This window comes from Montipora foliosa, chromosome 5 (genome assembly GCF_036669935.1).
Source record: "Montipora foliosa isolate CH-2021 chromosome 5, ASM3666993v2, whole genome shotgun sequence".
Taxonomy (NCBI): Eukaryota; Metazoa; Cnidaria; class Anthozoa; order Scleractinia; family Acroporidae; genus Montipora; species Montipora foliosa.
The window spans coordinates 2,856,622-2,876,621 of record NC_090873.1 but is presented as its reverse complement, the minus strand read 5'-3'; the positions used below and the strand labels follow the sequence as shown (position 1 = coordinate 2,876,621).

Here is a 20,000-nt window from a genome sequence, read left to right as displayed (position 1 = left end):
ACTTTAAAACGAAGTATAAACTTCTACATAGTTTTAATACCTGGGCGGTAAAATGGCATTGAGTATTTCATCAGTTTGTTGATTTTTCTGTGCATCCATTGGTGGAAGTTTGTTGGTTCGTGGTGGTTGTGGAACCGGTCCTGGACTAGCAACTGCTGCACCTTGCTGTTGGCTAACTTTGAGGGACCTCGCCTGAACCACATAAAACAACCTTAAGTTTTAATCTCCAAAAGTTAGATCTCGACTAAAAACGCTTCAATCGATGGAAGCAATTATACAGCAGATAAGACCAGGGAATAAATTAAACTTTGCTTGTATTTAAGTTGTAAAGAACAAAAACGTCATAAGATAATCCCGGGAGAGGCAACGTGCAAAAATGTTACGATCAACTTACTTTTGGAGATTTTTTATCTGTATTTCTGCTTACAAGTACCGGGTTGTCATACTTGACTAGCGAAGAATTCGGTGGAATCATTGTGGGGATCCTGAACGACAATATTCACAGTAAATCTGTCTGTTTTGCGGTAAACTTGTGGGCCGTTCGACGAAATGGCTACAAAACCTTTCGTTACCTTTCGTTACCCTGGAAATGAACCGTGTTCAACAAGAAGAGCTGGGCTCTAATTGTTCTCAGTCTGACCACAGGCACCCCCAGCTCAGTGTGAAGGGTACCAGGGTACGCCAACAAAAATATAAGGATCTGTTTGGGAATCCCGATAAAGGACCTGAAAAGATAATTTTACGTAAAAATTCTCAACTAAAAAGCCAAACGTTGTTGCCATTGTGGGTCGCTTCCTTCCTGCGGGTTATTTTCCAGATTCGACTCGAATTGAGCCATTATCAGTTCCTCGTTTGTCAACGGTTATAAATACCAAGGCTGAACATTGAATTCTCACGAGGCCACCGAATTGAGTCAAATATTCCTGGATAAAATGTTCCCACGGTTACAATTCTACCCTAGAATTCAAGGGCAAAGGTTTTTTTTAATTTCAATCCGCTAGCCGCCGCAATGAGTTTTTGTTTGTGGCTTGGTACCGAGTCTTTGTTTGTCGTCCCTGACCATTTTTTTTTTTAACCGAACTCAACGGTCGCCGTGTGGTGTTCAAAGTGTAAGAGGATTTTTTTCATCGTTTTATCGTTTCATTTGGGACACTAACAGCCGTCTGACGTCGCCGGCAGGGCTTCGATTGCGTGGCTAGAGAATTGAAATGAAAGAAAAACCTTTGCCCTTGAATTCTCTGCGAAATTGTAACCGTGGGAACATTTTATCAAGGACAGGAGCCCATCAGTAGCCCATCACCTGGCTTTCCTAGGTGAGGTAGCGTTTATCCCGACCTATCGGCATGACACTTTGCTCTCACGGTTCCTTTCTTCACCCAGGTGTGTAAATGGGTACCGGCGAATTTCATGCTGGGGGGTAGCCCTGAGATGGACTTGTATCCCATTCAGGGGGAGTCGAAATACTCCTAGTCGCTTCATGCCATGGAAACTGGGAAAAACTCCGGCCAAATGGCCCTTTCTCTCGTTTTCAACGAAATGATCAGTTTATCACTGAACCACGTACTTCATGATAGCAGAACCGGCTCTGTTACATGCCTTTAACTTTCCATTGGAAAACAATTCTCATTGGTTTTCTGGAAAATCGTGCAAACTCTGTCCGATCTTCCAGACTTTTATTTGTAGAAAATGTCTACTGATCCATTTGCGAAAAATTACACTCGTCTTTTTCCTTTCAAATAAAAAGTGCTCCAGAAATCACTTTCACGGTCCAGTGAGGATGATGAAATATGTTTATTTTGTAACCATGGAAACGTACTCGTCTCAAAGCCCTAACTGAAACCCGGGAACTTGAAAGCTTGCGTGGTTTAGTTTCTCGCGAACTTACTGTGCTTCACGTAATCAGCGTCAATTTTTTCTAAAACAAGTATTTTTTCAATCTTAGAAGGCTTAGTGAAAGACACCAACACGATAATCTATTTGTTTGTTTGTTGTTGGGTTTCTTTTTTTTGTGGGGATACAATCATAGGCATCTTGGCGTCACTTAAAAGCGGATATATTTAGGGCTTTCAGAAGAATTGAAATTCCAAAAGGGGTGAAATTTCATAAGGATTTCGGTTTAAAAAATTAGTTTCACTCTATAGGAGGTAGACGAACTAAAAGAGTGGTTTGGCAAGGCAACAAATGCAACCTCGAACTGTAGCCATTGAATGAAGACCAAAATTGAACTAGTCAGGAATGTCGTGTTGAGCAAAATCAAGTATATACTTTGATGTTTGATCGTCTGGGGGACTTGTAGGAAAAACACATTAAGACTGGTTGATGTTTAGTAATTTTCTTTAATCAGTAGATCGTACCACAAATATAAGGCAGCTTTATTTTCCGGCACACAGTCTACATCATAATTAATCCATATTCTATGCAATTGGGTACAAAAGAACAGCGCTTTTTGAATCCATAATCATAATACGAACGTCTACAAATATATTCATTTTTTTTTCTTTTGGTGTGTTGTTTAATTCCATACTTGGTGGCAAAATTTAGTTGCTCTGTTACAGGCTAATAAATTCATTTCCATTGAAAAAAGATAGCAGACGGTTAAACATATGATTTTATGGACTATTAAAGTTACGACAAATACGAAATTCCGACCTCTTGCGTGATAGAATTAATGTAAACAAAAGAAGAAAATATTGCTCAATTGTTCACTTTTTAAAATGAAATTGCCTTTACTTTAGAATCTAACTGAAGCCCCTCGGCTGCACAAAACAAACTACTCTTTCAAATAACTGTACTTAACAAACATAATACTGTTTAGTAAAAGTTTGAGCTAAGTAATTCTCTTTTGCTAATTTGGAATTCTAAGTTACGTCTTTTATAGTTTTCTAAAGCTTGTCCTATCACGTCAATTTTTTTCTGTAATGTGCATTTCCTTCGCTCGGCATCTCTCTGGCGTAAAATAGCGCTCTTAATCTTCTCTCTCATGTTAACCATCTTGGCTTCCTGTTCAGACAATGGGAGTTTTGTTTCTTCATCTGGTTCTGGCAATCCCTCTGGTCTCTTCTCAGCGAGATATCGATGAACGGCAATCTTTTGACTCAATACAAACGCCCTATCTGAAGCCTTTTGCGCACGGCGCTCGGCTTTCTCGATTTTCACCTCCAAAATCGCCTCCACCTTCAATAATCCTTTATTCATTTTCTGAACTTCCTTCGTATGCTGCTGGGCTTCATGTAGTTCCCGAATCTTTTGTTCAATGTCTATTTTACAGCCTTCCCAAACTTCTTTCACGCGGCCGTTCTCCCGTAACTTCTCCGCGATCTCATTTCTCCGACTGTTCTGCTGAGCAATACGAACTTCAACTCTTCTAATTTGTTCCTCTGTTTCCATCATTCTCTCGGACATAGCCCTCATTTTGAGTTTTGCAGACTGTTCCCTTCGCCTCGCTGCCAATGTTTCTTCTTTATACTTCTTGACCTTGTCTTCTGTTTCTTTTACTCCTAGTTTCAACTTGTTCATTTTCTCTTGAAATGACTTCCTGCTGACTTTACTAGGTTCCTTGTACGATTCCTGTACATAAGAAGCCATTTTTCCAAAGAAAGGACGCAAATCCCGGCAACAGATATTTTGCAAAATAATGAAATCTATGTGTTGACTCGATGCAGCGAATGATGTCCTGACCTTTTCTTGAACTCAGCGTGTGTGCGGTCTAATCAGATCTTTCTCTCAGATAAAGTCACAACTGGCGAATTTTTAAAATTGCACCAAAAACTATCATCCCAGAGCTTTTTTTGCTCGCTGTCCTGAAGCAAGGACTAAATGCATGGATCCTTTTAACTATTTTAGACTTGAACAAACCGGTTGAATCGAGTTTTGCCGTAGGCCTTTTGCTTAACTTTGCGTGACTTTCTTGTAAGAAAGCCGACACCATGCTAAGGGCACGCTTAAGCAGGCGTCAAAGCGAGTTGAAATGTATCCTGTCAATATTCATAAATAAATAACGAAGTGGTTGAGTTTAATGAATTTCCATTTTGTTAGACCGTTTCCGAAGGAAACATGACAGCACACTTGCAGAATTATTCAGCTGTCAGTGGCCTTGAATTGGCAGTTGATAGACACCTATTATCTTTCCGCTAAGAAACGTATTAGATTTCAGTTTATTATTTACAGTCACTTCCGTTATTTTTCTGTCACTCGTAACCTTTGAATTCAAATTTGTTGTAACTGCCATATTTTATCACATTTTCCCAGTATTAAGTCAACATCCATTTACTATCAGTATATGTACATAGAAGAAATCTAATGTAAACTCTCATTGTACCTGAGGAAGGCTGGTTAGCCAGCCGAAATACGGTGCACCACTAAAATCAAATCAACGTTGTATCGGCCCTTGCTCAAATTATTAAGCTTCTCAACTTGTAATTACGCCGATCAGATCAAGCCACTGATCCAACGTACACCGACAGGAAGATTGTCCACGGTTGCTTGCTTCAAAACTCTGGAGTCTTCAGTCCCCTCCCCCTCCCCTGGTAACAGAAGAAGGAACAATCCCCTCCCCTGGTAACTGGGGAAGTGACACTTCGGCTTACAGGAAATCGGTTTCATGTGTAACCGCATCGAAATCGATGCGGTTACACCTTTCGTTTACACGACACCGATCGAAACTGTTATCGAAACCGCGTCGATTTAAAACCGCTGCTAAAAGTGGAGCGTTTTCAAAACAATGCGGTTTCATTTGTCGTGTAAACAGCGAAACCGCATCGATTTTAATACGGTAACTATTTTAGCGCGAAATTTGCATTGTTCAATTCAAAATAGTTAATTCAGCACGTAGTTCCCACGCTCCCTTATACCATCGCGACTTAGATTTTCTGGCGAAAACGGTTCCGTGTAAACACTTCCAAACCGCATAGATTTTTGACGCGGTTTCGAAGTCATGAAAGCGTGTCGATGTGAAACCGCTTTCGTGTAAACGATGCCTTATATAGTGACGCTTTTAAAAGATTTCGAGAATCTTACAAGCTGCATTTCTGGAGAAATCTGTGTAATACTTTATATTTGTTAAAGCAAGTTTTATTTTTTCGTTTGAAAATTCGCCGACGGTTTCATTTCAACAACAACACCAACAACAACAACAACATCAGAAAAGAACATTCAGAATACAGCAGTGATAAACGTGATGCGAGCGTTTGATTCTATTTATGAACATTTCATATATCCCATATATCATTCATTCGTTCACCTCTTACACTTCCCGAGAGAAAAACCACTGCGAGCAACCGTTAGTTTCTTTGAGTGAGCCGCCGTCCAGCGCCAAGGACGAATAAATTAAATTTGAACCGGTAAAACGAGTTAGTAAACTTGGGAGTTTGGCGCTTGCGCGTTCGTTCAGGGCGTAACTGCTGCGTTTGGGCGAGCCTGTTTTTTGTAGGGATTTCCCGCGAAATAAGACGAAGTGATGTCCAATACATCACGTGGGGTGTCACGTACTTCGCACATGCTCGATGGAAAATCAAACGGTTGCTCGCAGTGGTTTCTCTCTCGGGAAGCGTAGGAGAAACCAACTGCTTGTAGGGTACCTCTTACAAGGACACCCAACAAAAATTATTTCCCAAATGCATAATAATAGGCAAAAAAACTTACAAGAAAACGATATAAAATTTTTTTTGAGCTTTTTAACTTTGCTGGAAAAAAAAAAAGCGTTCCGCTCTCCCAGGGTGACTATGAGCAAAATTAACAACTTGTCAGCCAGCTGAATTTTCCACTAAAACTCGAACTCACGCAAGTGAGATAGAACCTGTTTTATTTCCAGACTTTCTTCACCTGAAACTACCTAAGTTGCTGCTTTACTACGATGGTTTTCAACTCGATCTCGTGTACTTGACGTTTATTAGTGAGTTTCCACCATAAAACTTCAGAAATAACGGTTTTACAACAAGAGAAATAGGCCATTCCAGAATTGCACAGGGAACTGGGGCGAATTTCAAATTTGAACCAGTCGATAAATCTGAGATTGGCCATCTGTCGAACAGAGAGCAGGTTACGGACTTCAAAACATAGTTAAAAATCCATGAAAACGTTCCTAATTTTGAGGCTACGTTCCCAAAAACTATAAAAACTCTTTAAAAATTTTATCAGATTTGGGGCAACCGGAAAATCCTGTCATGGACCCACTACATGTATTTGGAAATAGTTGAGGTGAAAATCACTTTGTTTCCCTATTTTTGTGAATATTTCAAAAATCGTAAAAAAATTAAGAGTTTGTATGGTTTGGGGGAACGCAGCCTCAAAATTAGAGACGTTTTTATCGACTTTTAACTACGTTTATAAGTCCGTAATTTGGTCTCTGTTCAACCTAAAAGAATCAAATTTGGACAGATGGTCAATCTCAATAGGGCCGTTTATACGAGAGGAAATAAACTCCCGTGAACGTAGATTTTGTACCATTTATACGGGGTGTTCGCGTTTTATGTAAGCCGCGGCTTATTTTCTCTCGTATAAACGGCCCTAATGTTATTCTTCATGCAATGGTGTCAGTTTATTTGAAACTCGCCCCAGTTCCCTGCGCGATTCCGGAATGGCCCATAGAACAACAAATAGAATTAAATGACAAGCTTGTTTCCCGTAGGCTCAGTTGTACCTGTAGCCGGATCTCATGATCGGAAATCGTAATCCAAACTTCCAAACTTGTAACCGGCTCGACTCCAGTTCTGGAGCATTCAGGTTTTTATCCGGCTGAACGTGCTCGTGTCCCCAACCCCAAAATATTTTTTTCGCTAAAATGAACCTTTGCACCTGTTCGAAACGCATTGCGGCCATTTTTTCATTTTTCTAACAAATCCTGCCATTTTATAGGCTTCGAAAGTTGCGAAAATCCAAGCATCTTTTGTTCTCGGTCGTGAAACTACAAGGGCTGGAGGAACCATATACGGCCAGAATGAACAAAATGAGGAACAATTAACAAAGTCAATCCCCTTCACTAAAACGAAAGGTGTTGAGAACTTTAGCACTATCACAGAGGATCACGAATCGTGCTTTCCCAACTCAAAAAGAATTGTTAATTTCCTAAGAATGACACTGATTAATGATAGCAACTGAATGGAGAGTTGGTAAGATCATCGCAGTCAGTTGAGCAACTGAAATCCTGAAGAAACAGGGGCACCCAACGTCAATTTTCGGAAAATATCTGTTCGGAGGACGATTTGAGATCTAGAATTTTCGGAACATTTGTTCTAAAATTTCTTGCTTTCCTGCCTGTCCTAGGATTTTCGAACATTTAAAAAATGGTATAATTGCCCATTTTCAACGGATTTTTACCTTGGGAGCTATTTTTCTGGCTGAAATTTTCGAAAAGGTAAGTTTTGATCCCTATAATTTTCGGATCACTAGACTTTCAGCTAGGAAATCCGAACAGATAAAATATTTTTAGGGGATAAAAGTATGCCTATATCTACCGTTTAAATACCAAAATACGTTTAACAATGCTATGTTTAAGTGGTTATGAACTATATTCTCGTTGGGTGCCCCTGAAGAAATCAAGGCTTGACTCTTGTGATTGTGCTGCATCATTAGGGAGCCTTTGCAACGACGACGGGAACGGCAACAAGTACGTCATCTCAAAACATAAATTCGCGTTATTGTAATCCCTTCGCGATTATTCCAAGCTTTTTAACATGACAATGATGTGGCAGTCCCTGAAAAATGAAACCGATCTGGGTCACGATCACGCGTAATTTAGGGGAGAAAATGAAAATTTATCTCAAGGTGCTGACGTCCTCCACAAAGCCTCAAATTTGGTGAATTCACGTTGCTGTTTTGCTGACCACAGCAAAGAAATGCACAAAAATGAAAAAGGCACGTGCAGAGCGTGCAAAGCTATTGTTTTTGCCCACTAAATATGCAAATTTGTGACGTTCTCGTTGCCGTCGCTGTTGTCGTTGCTAAACGGCTCCCTATTCTCGTTCCCAGACCGTAGCGTGTCTCTTTGAGTTTTGAAGCAAGCAGCCGTGACCGGTGGGCCTTAGCACCAAAAAAAAGGCCGTGCCGGCTACAACATAGACCGCTCTTATAATCGCAGCCAAATAAAATATTTTTTGTGTTAATGCTTAAAAGCCTTACTAGCCTCGCTACGACAAGCTGCATCAAGTGATGTAAAAGGGGCAGCCATTTATGAAAGTGGTATATGATCTCTCCTCTAAATCAACGATTATCGTTAATTCGTAATTTGTTTTGAATTTACTGTTATCATTAATTTAGGATACTGTGTCCCAGGACTTGTGGTAGCAGAGAAAATAAGGAAATAAAAAATCATATTCGTGGATTGGATTTGAACTCCAAGTTTCTATTCTATAGGGTCCGCTTCTTTCCGCTTCATCACTGAAGACCAAGACACCACTCTTTCACAAAAAAACATTTCTTAAGTTTCGCATAGAATATCGATCAATGCTATAGAGTAATTCGGCTGAAGCTAGATTAATAAATTAGGCCTAAGCTTTTATTTTAAAATGTTTAGCTTTGTCGTGAAATTTGGAAACCGACCTTTGGCAGCGAATCAACCTTTTGTTGCCACAGTACTTTGGTCTGCGGTATATGCAAACAAAGATGGCGGAAACAGTGCAAGAAGAGTTCGAGAGAAGACACAAGATCTGGGGATATAGAAGGATATGGAAGTAGAAAACGTTCGCAATTCAGGAGGACTTCATTTTTGCAATCTGCATTGTACAAAGCAAACACAGTTTGGAATTCACGAGGTGAGACTTTGTCGTGTACGATACAACAAAACTCCTCCGATCTGCACCCTGTGACCTGTAGTCACATGGTGTCATAGTCAAGGTCAACCTATCCTCCACCTCGAATTTATCTGATATACCCAATTGCTAATTTTCTTTGAATTGACTATTATCGTTAATTTAGGACACTGTGTCCCAGGACTAGTGGGAAATGGTCATATTTGTTTGAAAAGACAATGCAACTGTATGAAACATAGGACTCGAACCTGGGAATCATGTTGATTGTTTTTATCCGTCACCTAACGACGCGACCACCACATCGCTAGCTGTTCGGGGACATTAATTACACAGGAAAAAATAACAGATTCCCATTTTTGGATATTTTAGGGTATTTTGAAGAATACCAATAAAAATCCCAAATTTGGCAAAGTGAGACAAGTCCCAACCAGGGAATTCCCAACCAAGTTCCCTGACTGGGACTTGTCTCACTCTTCCAAATTTGGGATTTTTGTTGGTATTCTTCAAAATACCCTAAAATATCCAAAAATGGGAATCTGTTATTTTTTCCTGTGTTATTTTTAACACTATTAATTTGATAATGCTATATTATCACTCGGCAACAAAGAATATTAAACACTGCTATAGGTCGGTTGCCAAACTTCACGACAAAGCTAAACATTTGAAAATCAAAGCCTACGGCTAATTAATCTAGCTTAGATCTAATTACTCTTCAGCGATAATATTCTATGTGAGACTTAAAGAAATCTTTATTTTGAAAGATCGGTGTCTTGATCTTCAGTGGTAAAGTGGGGTGAAGCGTTTCCCATAGAGTTGAAGCTCCCTGTTCGAATCCTATCCACCGATATGATTTTTATCTTCATTTTTTTCCTCTGCTGCCACAAATCCTGGGACACAGTGTCCGAATTTATCTGATATACACAGTTCAGAGCAAATTAACAATATTTTATATCAGATAACTTCGGGGAGAAGGACATGTTGTCAAGGTAGAGAATGGGCTGGCTGGCTGAGAGAAACGATGGGATCTTGAAACGAGAATGCCGCTGCATCTGAGCTATCAAACCCCTTGGAAGCTGGTCAGTTGCGAGTTCAAGTTTAGCCACTGAAGAGGTGAAAGTAGTAATTTTCTTCAATATATGAAACTTCACATAATCAAAAATGATAATTTAACTAGCTTTAACTAGTTTTCAGTTGCCATAAGTTTTTACTATTTAAATAAGGGTTTTTTCCTCAACGGTTACTTCTGATGATGAATGTTGACACACTCGAAACGTTAAGTGTTTTTTAAAAATTATGAGATTACTCATGTGTGTCACCGCTGTTTGTGTGTTATTTCTTTAGGAATTTATGAATAATTATCAATGAATTAGTAATCAGTAATTAATAATTAATAAATAATTAGAGTCTTCTCCTCCAACGTGTTATGATGAACAAGCGCTTTCATGGTAATGCGCGCTGTTGGTGGGCGCTATCTTTCACTTTGAGTAGCGTACATGAATTAGGGTTGCGTAATTGCACTTGCTAAAAGAACTGAGTCACGCTAACATGCAAAGTTAAGACGGTTAATTTTATCAAAATTACGGCTTCGGTTTTAATATCAAGTTGGTTTCTATGTATTTTGGATCGATTCTTTTCACTAATTAAGTTGGCATTAAACAAAACTCCGTTTTTGGCTGATGGAACGAGCTCCTTATGGCGGGAAATTCGTGCAATGTTAAAAACTGAAATACGGGCACTAAACTGAAAGGAAATTCAGCATAAAGCGTTGCGTTGAGCCTTTTCTAGGAAAAAATAACACTAGAACATTTACCCATCTCGGTGGAAATGGAAAATGAAATCTTTCATTATTTTGTAAAAAAGGCTGAATGTAAAACGTAGAAAATGCCGTCATTAAGTGAAAGATCTCTACGTCCTATAGGAAACTGAAAGGTTTGGATTAAGATATGTAGCTGAAAATCTGCTCAAATTCAAACAACAACAAACAATTCAGTAAGTTTACACGCTGAAGGTGATATTATCGCCAATAACTGAATCTTAAAACGGGGTCAGTCTGCAGTACTTCAACTTTTGACTACAAAGCCAAAATTCGGAGCAAAACGTTTTCGCGCTGTTAAAGTAATGGCGGAGGACTTAGGCGCTCGTAGTCTTTATTTAATCATCGTAGAAGTTTGCTCGCTGCTAATCTTGAATATATTATCCTTCGCGGGAAATTCTCTGATATGTATTTCGGTTTTCAGTAACAAACGTCTTCGAACCACGACGAACCTGTACATCATCGCTTTGGCAGTAAGCGATTTACTCTCCGCTGTTTTTGTGATGCCATTAAGTGCGGGTGTGTTAATAAACGGCAGATGGATTTATGGTGGAGCGATACGCCAACTTCATGCTTTCTTCAGCCTGTTTGTCATCTATGTTTCGCCAGTGACTATGGGTTTGACAGCCGTAAACCGTTTTGTAAGAATGTGCAAGTCGGATCTGCAATACAACAAATTGTTTTCTATGCATAAGTCTCTCGTCTTGGTCGCAGTGGTGTGGATTTTTGTTGCTTGTTACACCACTGTTTCTTGCCTTTTTGGCTTACATGAGTTCGGATTTGTTCCAGGCTACGACGAAGATTCTATTGTGCACCTTAGCGAACTTGGAAAGATGATTCATTATGCTATAGTGCTCTCCCTGTTCTTTCTAACACCGCTAATGGCTACTATAGTTAGCTACAGTAAGGTCGCCAAAATGATCCGAAAACACAACTATTCGGCTTCTGCAACTCTTGAACGACGATCCAACATCCGAGCGATCATTGAACGACAACACAGTGGAAGAAGAAACTGCCTCAGTGCGCACGAAATAAAGTTGAGCAAATCCCTATTTGCAGTTGTTTTTGCGTTTATGATTTGTTGGATTCCATTTTGGGTCATTGTTATTCTGCGCCGATTTGATCTCGTAGCAAAGATGCCTCGAAACGTACAACTCTTCGGCATTTTCCTCTTTTATCTCTCCAATACAATTAACCCGTTCATTTATGCTGGCATGAACCCTGCTTTCAGAAGAGAATTTCGAAGAATCTTGCTCTGTAAACGATGGCGTCGCCGCGTTCATGTATCTACCAGCGCTGAGGGAAGGCTGACAAAATCAGATGATGTTGATGCCAACACGCGCAATTCAGTTTCACTTCGCGTACAGCAAGGGGCGCAAGGGGCGAGAAATTTTAAAGCTAACTCAGCTTTGAACCATCTTCGTACAGTACGACGTGTAGACTTCGGGCCCTCCACATCAGAAACTAGCTGCTAAAGAGAATAACTCGGTGAACTTATTGAAGAAACAGAATGGGCAAGAAGTCATGTTCGTGCGGGGCTGTCTGAAGAAAGTAACTGTTGATTGGAATAAATATGATTCCCAAGTGGCACGAATAATTTGCGAATCAATTGGCTTTTTTTGCATTGAGCTTTGCGCTTTAAACAGACTTTTTTCAAGTTTTGTTGTTGGGAATGATTTTTTGGTTTTCAGACAGACAGTCGCGTGCAAATGACACAAACGTTTTGCTTATCATTTTTGCAATCGATTAGCCGTAGTATTTTTGTTTTTTTTTTGTACTTTTATGGTTTTGCTTCACGGAAGAGACTTTTTAATTACAAGTATACACGATATTCTTAGTGATTGTAGTACAGATTATCTACAGTTGTTAAATGTTTAGTGTTTTTTCTCTCTCTTTCGAATTGCGAAAACGATATGGAAAAACTAAAACTTGGAAACGTTTGTGTGAGAGTGTTCTCAAGTGTAAGCACTTGGTTACCAGTTGGCACGTTTGAAATCGGGATTATCGAATATTGACCCAATTCGTCTTCAAGACGGGATTCGGTGCACGACTTCGCCGGGCTTCGTGTGACCCGAAGCATCCGCAAGCAAATACTATAACTGCCTGGCATTTCAGCTCTAACTCTGTGAATTAAAGTCAAGCTCCGGCTGTCGTAATTGTTGAGGGCGTGTGTGATGATAACTTTTGAAAGAAATGTAAATGAAGCGGACTAGAGCGGTTTTCAATTGAGTGTCGAAAGTAATTAGTGAATTGCTTTGGTTTATGATTACTTCACTCAGTGATTGGTTCAAAGTTCTCGCGCCACTTTTTCAACCAATCAGAAGTGAAACCAAAACCAATCGTGGCTCGCGCATGCACATTTTCCCGCGCTTTGTGTCGGCTACGTGTAATTACTTCGAGTTTTGATTGGTTTACCGGATTGTCTCCGTCCTTTTTGATTGGCCAAAGTAATTACTTTGGTTTTGGTTTTACGATACTCGATTGAAACTCGCTCTATTGACAGAAGGGAGAAATGATCTTCGCACTTAGCTGGATTATTTAGGCAATTAGGGACCTTTAAGGGAGGACGACGCCTGACGGCTACAAAAACGTTGTCTAAAAATATTATTTCCATTATTGTGATAATTTTTCGATCACTGCGAGTCGCTCGGAATGGAAAATGAGTGTCGATATTCCAGAAATAAAATTGGCGATGAGAACGGTGTGGATATATAGAGCAAAAATTGAAAATTTATCGTCAGGTGCTCACATCCTCCACATTACCTCAAATTTGGTGAATTCACGTACGCAAATGTAAAACGCGCACGTGCAGAGCGTGCAGAGCTGTTTTTTTGCTCATTGTGGCGTTTCTCGTAGCCGTCTTTGTCGTCGTCCTTACAGAAACCTGGTTTTCACTAGCGACGCAAGCACAACCGTATAAGAGCGCTTATTTCACCGTGAAAACGGGGTTGACGCAAGCATAAGCACAAGCCCAATAACAAGCACAAGGATCGATTTTTTTTTCCTTTCCCTTTGGCTTGTGCTTATGTTTGAGTTCGCTTGCGTCGTGTGAAAACGAAACGCAGCATAAGCACAAGGAAATTTGTTGCGTCTGGCCAATTAGAGCACTCGTTCAAGATTCCCTGTATCTGAACATTTGAGCAAAATGGCGGATGCCGTGGTTGATTTTGATGCTTATGTCGACGTTCGTTTTCACTGGCAGTAGCTGCTTATGCGGCTTGGGCTTGTGCTTGCGTCCCTGGTGAAAACCAGGCTTTCAGTTCCCTAGTGTCTCCTATAGACACTCTTATAGACAACGGGATTCGAACCCATGACCTGAGCTATGAAGCCAACTGTGTGGTTTCATATTTGTTGCACGAGCATCGCGGAAGTCGTGAGTTCGAATCAAATTGAAGCCATCTGAATTTTTGAGGTGTCCATCAAGTGCGAGGATCACATTTATTTCATTCATCAGTCCTTTTGCGGGAACAAATGAACCCAACAAATTGACCTTCTCCCAACTGTTTGGCTTCCTAGCTCAGTGGGTAGAGCATTACACCTGTATCACAGGGGGCATGGACTCGAATCCCCTTGGAGCTACCTGAATGTTTCAATTTTTCTTTACCAGGGATGAAACCTGAAGGGTTGTGACACGGGGTTACGGTTTATCGTCCCTATCCGAGAAGACTTATAATTAAGAGTGAAAGGAAAAAGTGATCCTCGCAGTTATCTGGACAATTTAAGTAATTGTCTCTTTTTTTTTTCTCAGTGCGTGAGCACGCGGAATTTTGCGAATACTGCATGTGCACTCTGATTGGCTCTGGGAGCGGGCGGAATTTTTCTATCTTGTCCGTCACCCCTGGCGGAATCCTAGCCCTGGTTGCGTGAGCTTGTGTAATGACCTTAAATTTCCATATTTTGACACCGAATCCGTTTACATACGGAAGTAAGTGTTTCAAAACAGATTTTTATGAGACAAGAAGAGTGGAAATAGAATGCAAAGAAAATATTTCTCTTCAGGGAAACGTTCAGTTTGTAAGTCGCTTACTGCATTCGCTATCAAGCGCGGTGCGAGTCAACAATTAAAAAAGTGATGTTAGAGAGGACGAGAGAGAGAGAGAGAGAGAGAGAGAGAGAGAGAGAGAGAGAGAGGTTATTTACCAGCTAAGGGTCGGTCCGTATAGCGAAAAACTGTGACCTCGGTCTTAAAAATGTTGCCGTGGGCAGCTTTTTTAAGACCGAGGTCACAGTTTTTCGCTATACGGACCTCCCAGCTGGCAAATAACATATATTTATGCCTGTGGACACACCGTTAACTCAGTTAAGGCAATGCTCGCAAATGAGCATCTTCCTTGTTCGTGGCACGACGGAATTTAATAATATCTGGCGCATGCAGTCCGTGCAGTAGTTAGCATTCTGTTCTGTTCTGCGTGCTTTTTACAGATTAAAAGCATGGACATGACGTCACGGCGGCCATTTTTAAACAACAAATCTTCTGTTCACAGCAACGTAAAAAGCAGTGAAAGGAAAATGAAGGAATTGCTCAAGCACTGCGCATAACTGGCGTAAGTTCAAATAGCATGACCCTTACTCTTTGCTAAACTAAATATATTATTTACTAAGTGCCAAGGAGCAAATTATTTTTGTTTTCATGGTTAACAACTGAAGTGTTTTCTTGCCAAAAAGTTGTTTGAGTTCTTGAATGTTGAATTGTTCATAAAATGCCCTCTATTATGCTGCTGTTGTTTGTTTTCAGATTTATAATGCTATTCAGCTTGTTCATTGGGAATAGCCTATTTTGCGTATGAAAATTGGTTGTGAGTTAATTTATTCAAAGTAAATTAACCCGCACCATAAGAAAGGTTTCTGAGCTGATGTATCTAGCGTTAGTCCTTTGTCAGAGCGAAACCTTTCCTTAATAAGACCCGGGGAAACGGCTTCAACTTTTGCTTCATTAACATCCGTTCGATTTTGTTGAACGATGTTGAACGATGTTGAACGATGTTGACTGCTGGGGTGGGCAAACGCTGGCGGCATCTCATCATCAACATTTGATTCAACAAGAGGCCTTTTATTCGGTCTGAGCCTGCAGTCACGTTTGTTACTATGGATACGGACATGGATACGTCATTGACAGACCGATTAGTGCGCACACGCATACCCAACAGTGTTGAAAGAGGGGAGCAAAGAGCCTTATCGTCATTCATCATTCGCGATCACAAAAGAAATGTGGAATGGTTCCAGAGTTTTGAGGCAAGCAACCATGGACAATCTTCCTGTCGGTGTGCGTTGAGAAGTTAAATATTTTGAGCAAGAGCCGTTACAACGTAGATTTGATTTTAGTGGTGTACTATATTTGGGCTGGCAATGAGAGTTTACATTGGATTGCTTCTATGTACATATATTTAGAAAACAGTTCTAAGAAAATACGCACGCTGATTGGTTAAAAATCGTGTTTCAATATCCCTGTTCAACAAAATCGAACGAATGTTAAAACAAAACCAACCCCATCATTCATCTATTTTGCTTATGGTTGGTTTCTATTACTAATCAATCATGGATAGTTCCGGTCCTTTTTGGGGGTTAACGGCAAGTTTGACAGTTAATTTGAAATTACAGTTTGTTCGTTTGCTCCCAGAAAGGACTGTAGCTACACGGAATCACTAGGAAAAAACCATTAGCAAAATAGGCTATTGATTCAACTTTATCTCTGCTTTTTCTTTCAATGGATACTTTTTAAAATGTATTCTCAGTAAAAACAAACTGTCCTTGTCTGTCTTTTGTAAATTTGCTCCTTGGCAAACAAACAGGAAGAAATATGTTGAAAATAACAAACGGAAAATTCATTCCCTTACTTATGTCAATCTGAACCAGTAATAATTAACCTTAAGTATTGAACTTTTTCATTGTCTTGCATTGTCTTTAATTTTAAATTTGTATTCGACAGTAGGAGAACGCAATTTCTAATCTTGGGTGTCCTGTGCATAGTGTGAATTAGCAATTTTTCGTTTTTCGTTCGTCTGCTTTTTTCAGAGCCATCTTGAATTACATCATACGTGCAATCGCATCTTAGCAACGAAGACACTTCACAATCAGTGATTACTCCTATATTCGTGTCTCCTAAATTAAGTGATCAATGGTCAGGATTACAATGCACATGGCATGTAGGAATCGTATATCTCAATGGTCTCACATCCAGATTCCAACCCCGCCCGACAGGGATTAACTTCAGTGACCTTTTATCGTGATAGCATCCTTTAATGGAAATACAAGCACTGAAGCAATCTCAGTGTTAATAGTGATCACTGTCAAGCTGAAGTCTTTCTCATATTATTTACTTAATGTAGACAGCAATTCAGCGGCGCTTTAACTTGCTGTGAAAGAAAATTGAAGTGACTGACTCGGAAATGATCAACATGTCATGTTACTCGATTCCATTTTATTTTCGTCAATTTTTCTGGGTCAATAGTATTTGACAATACTATTTGTTAAAAAATACATTTTCGCGTTGTTTTATCAGGAATGCAGTAGTCTACTTGACTTTGAGAAGTAGCCACATGTACTCTCAGGGATCTATTTACGTTGTATCGTTTCCTCAAAAATGAGGCGTAGTTATTTTTTACCACAACTTACCTTCTTAAATCAAACAAATCGCACTTACTTATGATTCAGAATCTAGCCAAGGGCAAAATATTTTTAATCCTGTCGCATGAGTAATAATACTCGGGAAGTACATGTTCTTATCCACAAACCCTCGGTCCAATAAGATCGTTTTTTTTCCTACCCTTCTTCCTTGCTTTCAAAGCGACTGTCGAACGCACCTCAATAATCCGAGATTACTATTAGTTTTAAAAGTCTTTTATCTTTAGAACTGGGATATAGTTCGATTTAGTTCACAAGCTTGGAGTTAAGGGATCGACTTCTGTAGTTCCTAGACGACTTAAAATGATAAAGAAAGTTCAAAGTAATTCTTGAGATGACCGTGCATGTATACCCTCGAAAATTCTGATACTGTTTTAAATGTTACTGTAGGTAGTATTTGACTATTGTGCAATCTAGATAAAGAACCGCTGACCGCAGACAGTTTGGCTCAGTTGGTTGTGTATCGGACTATTGTGACATCTGCAAATGATTAGGCTCTCTCTCTAGTTTTCTCGAATGTGGACGATAAACCGTAGGCCCCGTCTCACAACCCTTCAATGTCCATAATCCCTTGAGATGTAAAAGAACCCACACACTATTCGCCAGGAGTGGGTTGGGCATGGAAATCCCGGTGTTGTGGTCTGTCCTATGTGGTATAGCTATTTAGTTGATCTACTGGTATAGTGCATTCTGAGTTAAAGTATCCAATTAAAGCATTAAAGCATAAACATTGACCAAACGAGTCAGATTCAAGAGATAGATTTAACATTTCGTTTACGTATAGGTGCCAAACCGCAAAACGCATAAAAGCATGCATTCCTTAATTAATTCTGAAACCAAAGAAGTTTCCTTAACTTTTGGGAAAACGAAAATTTCAGCCTGCGTTTGCCTAATCAAGGAGGGAGAGGAGGGGGGAGGGGGGGGGGGAGCTTTTTTTCCTTTAAAAATTAGGAAGTGTTTTGTACTGCAGGAAAAAATTACAATCGGTCTCAAATTTTGCCCTATGGCTTTCTCGCAAGTTCACGCAAAAGGAGTTACCACGTGAAATTCAATCTAAATAGAGTAGATGCGTATCAATTTTTTAGATGATCTTTACTCTTCTTATAATTTTTATTCTACACTTAGACAACATTGGAACTAAACCATTTTAAATCATAATTCATTACAATTGTAGCTTTCCTTAAATTTACACATTTCCAATAAAGTTTTTATTTTTGTATTTTGATCTTAACTATCTCGTGGCGTACTTGTAAACTAGCTTTTAACTAACTGTACCGACCACGTTAATAAAGTGATTGACTGATTCGTGTGAGTCGTTTGCAACTTGCACGAGTCTTGGGTTTTCTTGTCAATCAATTAATTTATATATCGATTTAGCCAAGCCTCAAAGCGGGGCTCCAGTGTTATTTACTCTTGCAATATTATTATATAACATCACTTGAGCCTGCGATCCAATCGAAAACCAGTACTTGGTCAGCAGTCAACTTTTAAAAGATACAATTAAGCTCGATGAGTTTTAAACTTGAGCCCACGATATGCTCACATAATACTGGTGAGCAGGTACCCTGTATTGACAGGTGTCAATTAACTATAATATGGATGTCCAATATCAAAGATGAAGCCGCCAAAAAACGCGGGTTGCACCACCAAATTTTACATTAGCACACATGGAGGGGTGGACGTACGCTGACCAATCTCACCAATGGTGCTCCTCGCGCGCAGAACTCTGCTATCAATGGATTAATCAATCAATCAGTCAATCAATCAATCAATCAATCAATCAATCAATCAAATTAACCAAACTTCCTCTTTGATTATTTTGATTAAGAGCTAAAATTTTGCTTTCTGGCAGGGAATAATTATTCAAGTAAATCAGTGGATTATCTGCTAATACTAATTGACAATTAAGTCATATTAACGAAAATGAGCTTATAGGTCAAGAGCTACCTTTCACACTCTTACAGTTGTGTTATATCCTATACCAAAGATTTAACCCTTTGACTCCCAGGAATGATCGATACGTAAATTCTCTTCACAATTTCAATGAAATGTCAGTCAGACCATAGTTAATAGCAGACAGGTATTGAGAATGAAGAATATTATCAGCTTAAGAGGTGTGATCTTAAACACCGAATTCTTATGACTACCTAACAAAGAAATTCATGCTACTAGTTAGGAGAATGAACGTTTCGATCGGGGGAGTGGAAGATCTAGAGTTGATTCCATAGTTTTGTGCTCCTTTGATATGTCGAATCGATATAAAGCCGAAACTTGCATTAATTACACATTACATTGTATACCTATTGTTGATGCTCATGTGTAAAGTGGAGATTTAAAGCTTCTCTTATCTTGCTAGTCGGAAAGAAAAATTGATTCACTTCCGAAAGAAGAAAAATCCACACACCACTTTAGTTTCGGATTGTTTTTAAAAGTCAATTTAATTCAGTTTCGTTGGCTGTTTCAGAATCATCAACTTTGCCTTTCCCGCTGTCACTTAGAGAGGCTACAATCTCTCGAAAACGTTCAATGAAGAGAATTTTGCGAAATTCTCTGCGAAACTCGGGGTTCATTCCAGCATATATGAGAGGGTTAATTGTATTGGAGAGATAGAAGAGAAATAAACAGAAGAGTTCGATGCTTCGAGGCATCTTTCCCACGAGACGAAATCGGCGCAGAAGAATAATGATCCAAAACGGGATCCAGCAAATCATAAAAGCAAAAACAACTGCAAAGAGGGATTTGCTCAGCTTTATTTCGTGCGCACTGATGCCAGTATTAAGAGATTCACCGCGAATTGCGTTGTGTTGACGAATCTTCTGAGC

General features: G+C 39.6%; 4 protein-coding genes across 4 annotated transcripts in view; 1 reads left to right on the top strand and 3 right to left on the bottom strand.

Moving 5' to 3' along the window:
• LOC138003376 (33 kDa inner dynein arm light chain, axonemal-like) overlaps nucleotides 1-591 on the bottom strand; it is a 7,026-nt gene extending 6,435 nt beyond the window's left edge. The window contains exons 1-2 of the mRNA XM_068849419.1: nucleotides 395-591; nucleotides 41-192 (exon numbers count right to left, since the gene is read on the bottom strand). Of these exons, the coding sequence (XP_068705520.1) occupies nucleotides 41-192; nucleotides 395-475 (233 nt within the window). The 5' untranslated portion in view covers nucleotides 476-591. The remainder of the gene's footprint in view (nucleotides 1-40; nucleotides 193-394) is intronic.
• A 1,725-nt stretch (nucleotides 592-2,316) lies between these two features.
• LOC138002852 (tropomyosin alpha-3 chain-like) lies at nucleotides 2,317-3,953 on the bottom strand. The gene has a single exon (XM_068848834.1). The coding sequence runs from the start codon at nucleotides 3,583-3,585 to the stop codon at nucleotides 2,812-2,814; it is 774 nt and encodes a 257-aa protein (XP_068704935.1). The 5' UTR covers nucleotides 3,586-3,953; the 3' UTR covers nucleotides 2,317-2,811.
• Nucleotides 3,954-10,341: 6,388 nt separating this feature from the next.
• On the top strand, nucleotides 10,342-12,697 carry LOC138002851 (melatonin receptor type 1A-like). The gene has a single exon (XM_068848833.1). The coding sequence runs from the start codon at nucleotides 10,863-10,865 to the stop codon at nucleotides 12,030-12,032; it is 1,170 nt and encodes a 389-aa protein (XP_068704934.1). The 5' UTR covers nucleotides 10,342-10,862; the 3' UTR covers nucleotides 12,033-12,697.
• Nucleotides 12,698-18,251: 5,554 nt separating this feature from the next.
• Nucleotides 18,252-20,000, bottom strand: part of LOC138004589 (octopamine receptor beta-1R-like) — an 11,669-nt gene continuing 9,920 nt past the window's right edge. The window contains exon 2 of the mRNA XM_068851141.1: nucleotides 18,252-20,000. This exon is cut by the window's right edge and continues 624 nt beyond it. Coding sequence (XP_068707242.1) covers nucleotides 19,611-20,000 — 390 coding nt within the window. The 3' untranslated portion in view covers nucleotides 18,252-19,610.

Excerpts from the sequence above, each read along its gene's own strand:
- LOC138002852 (XM_068848834.1), bottom strand. The coding sequence starts at position 3,585 with ATGGCTTCTTATGTACAGGAATCGTACAAGGAACCTAGTAAAGTCAGC.
- LOC138002851 (XM_068848833.1), top strand. The coding sequence starts at position 10,863 with ATGGCGGAGGACTTAGGCGCTCGTAGTCTTTATTTAATCATCGTAGAA.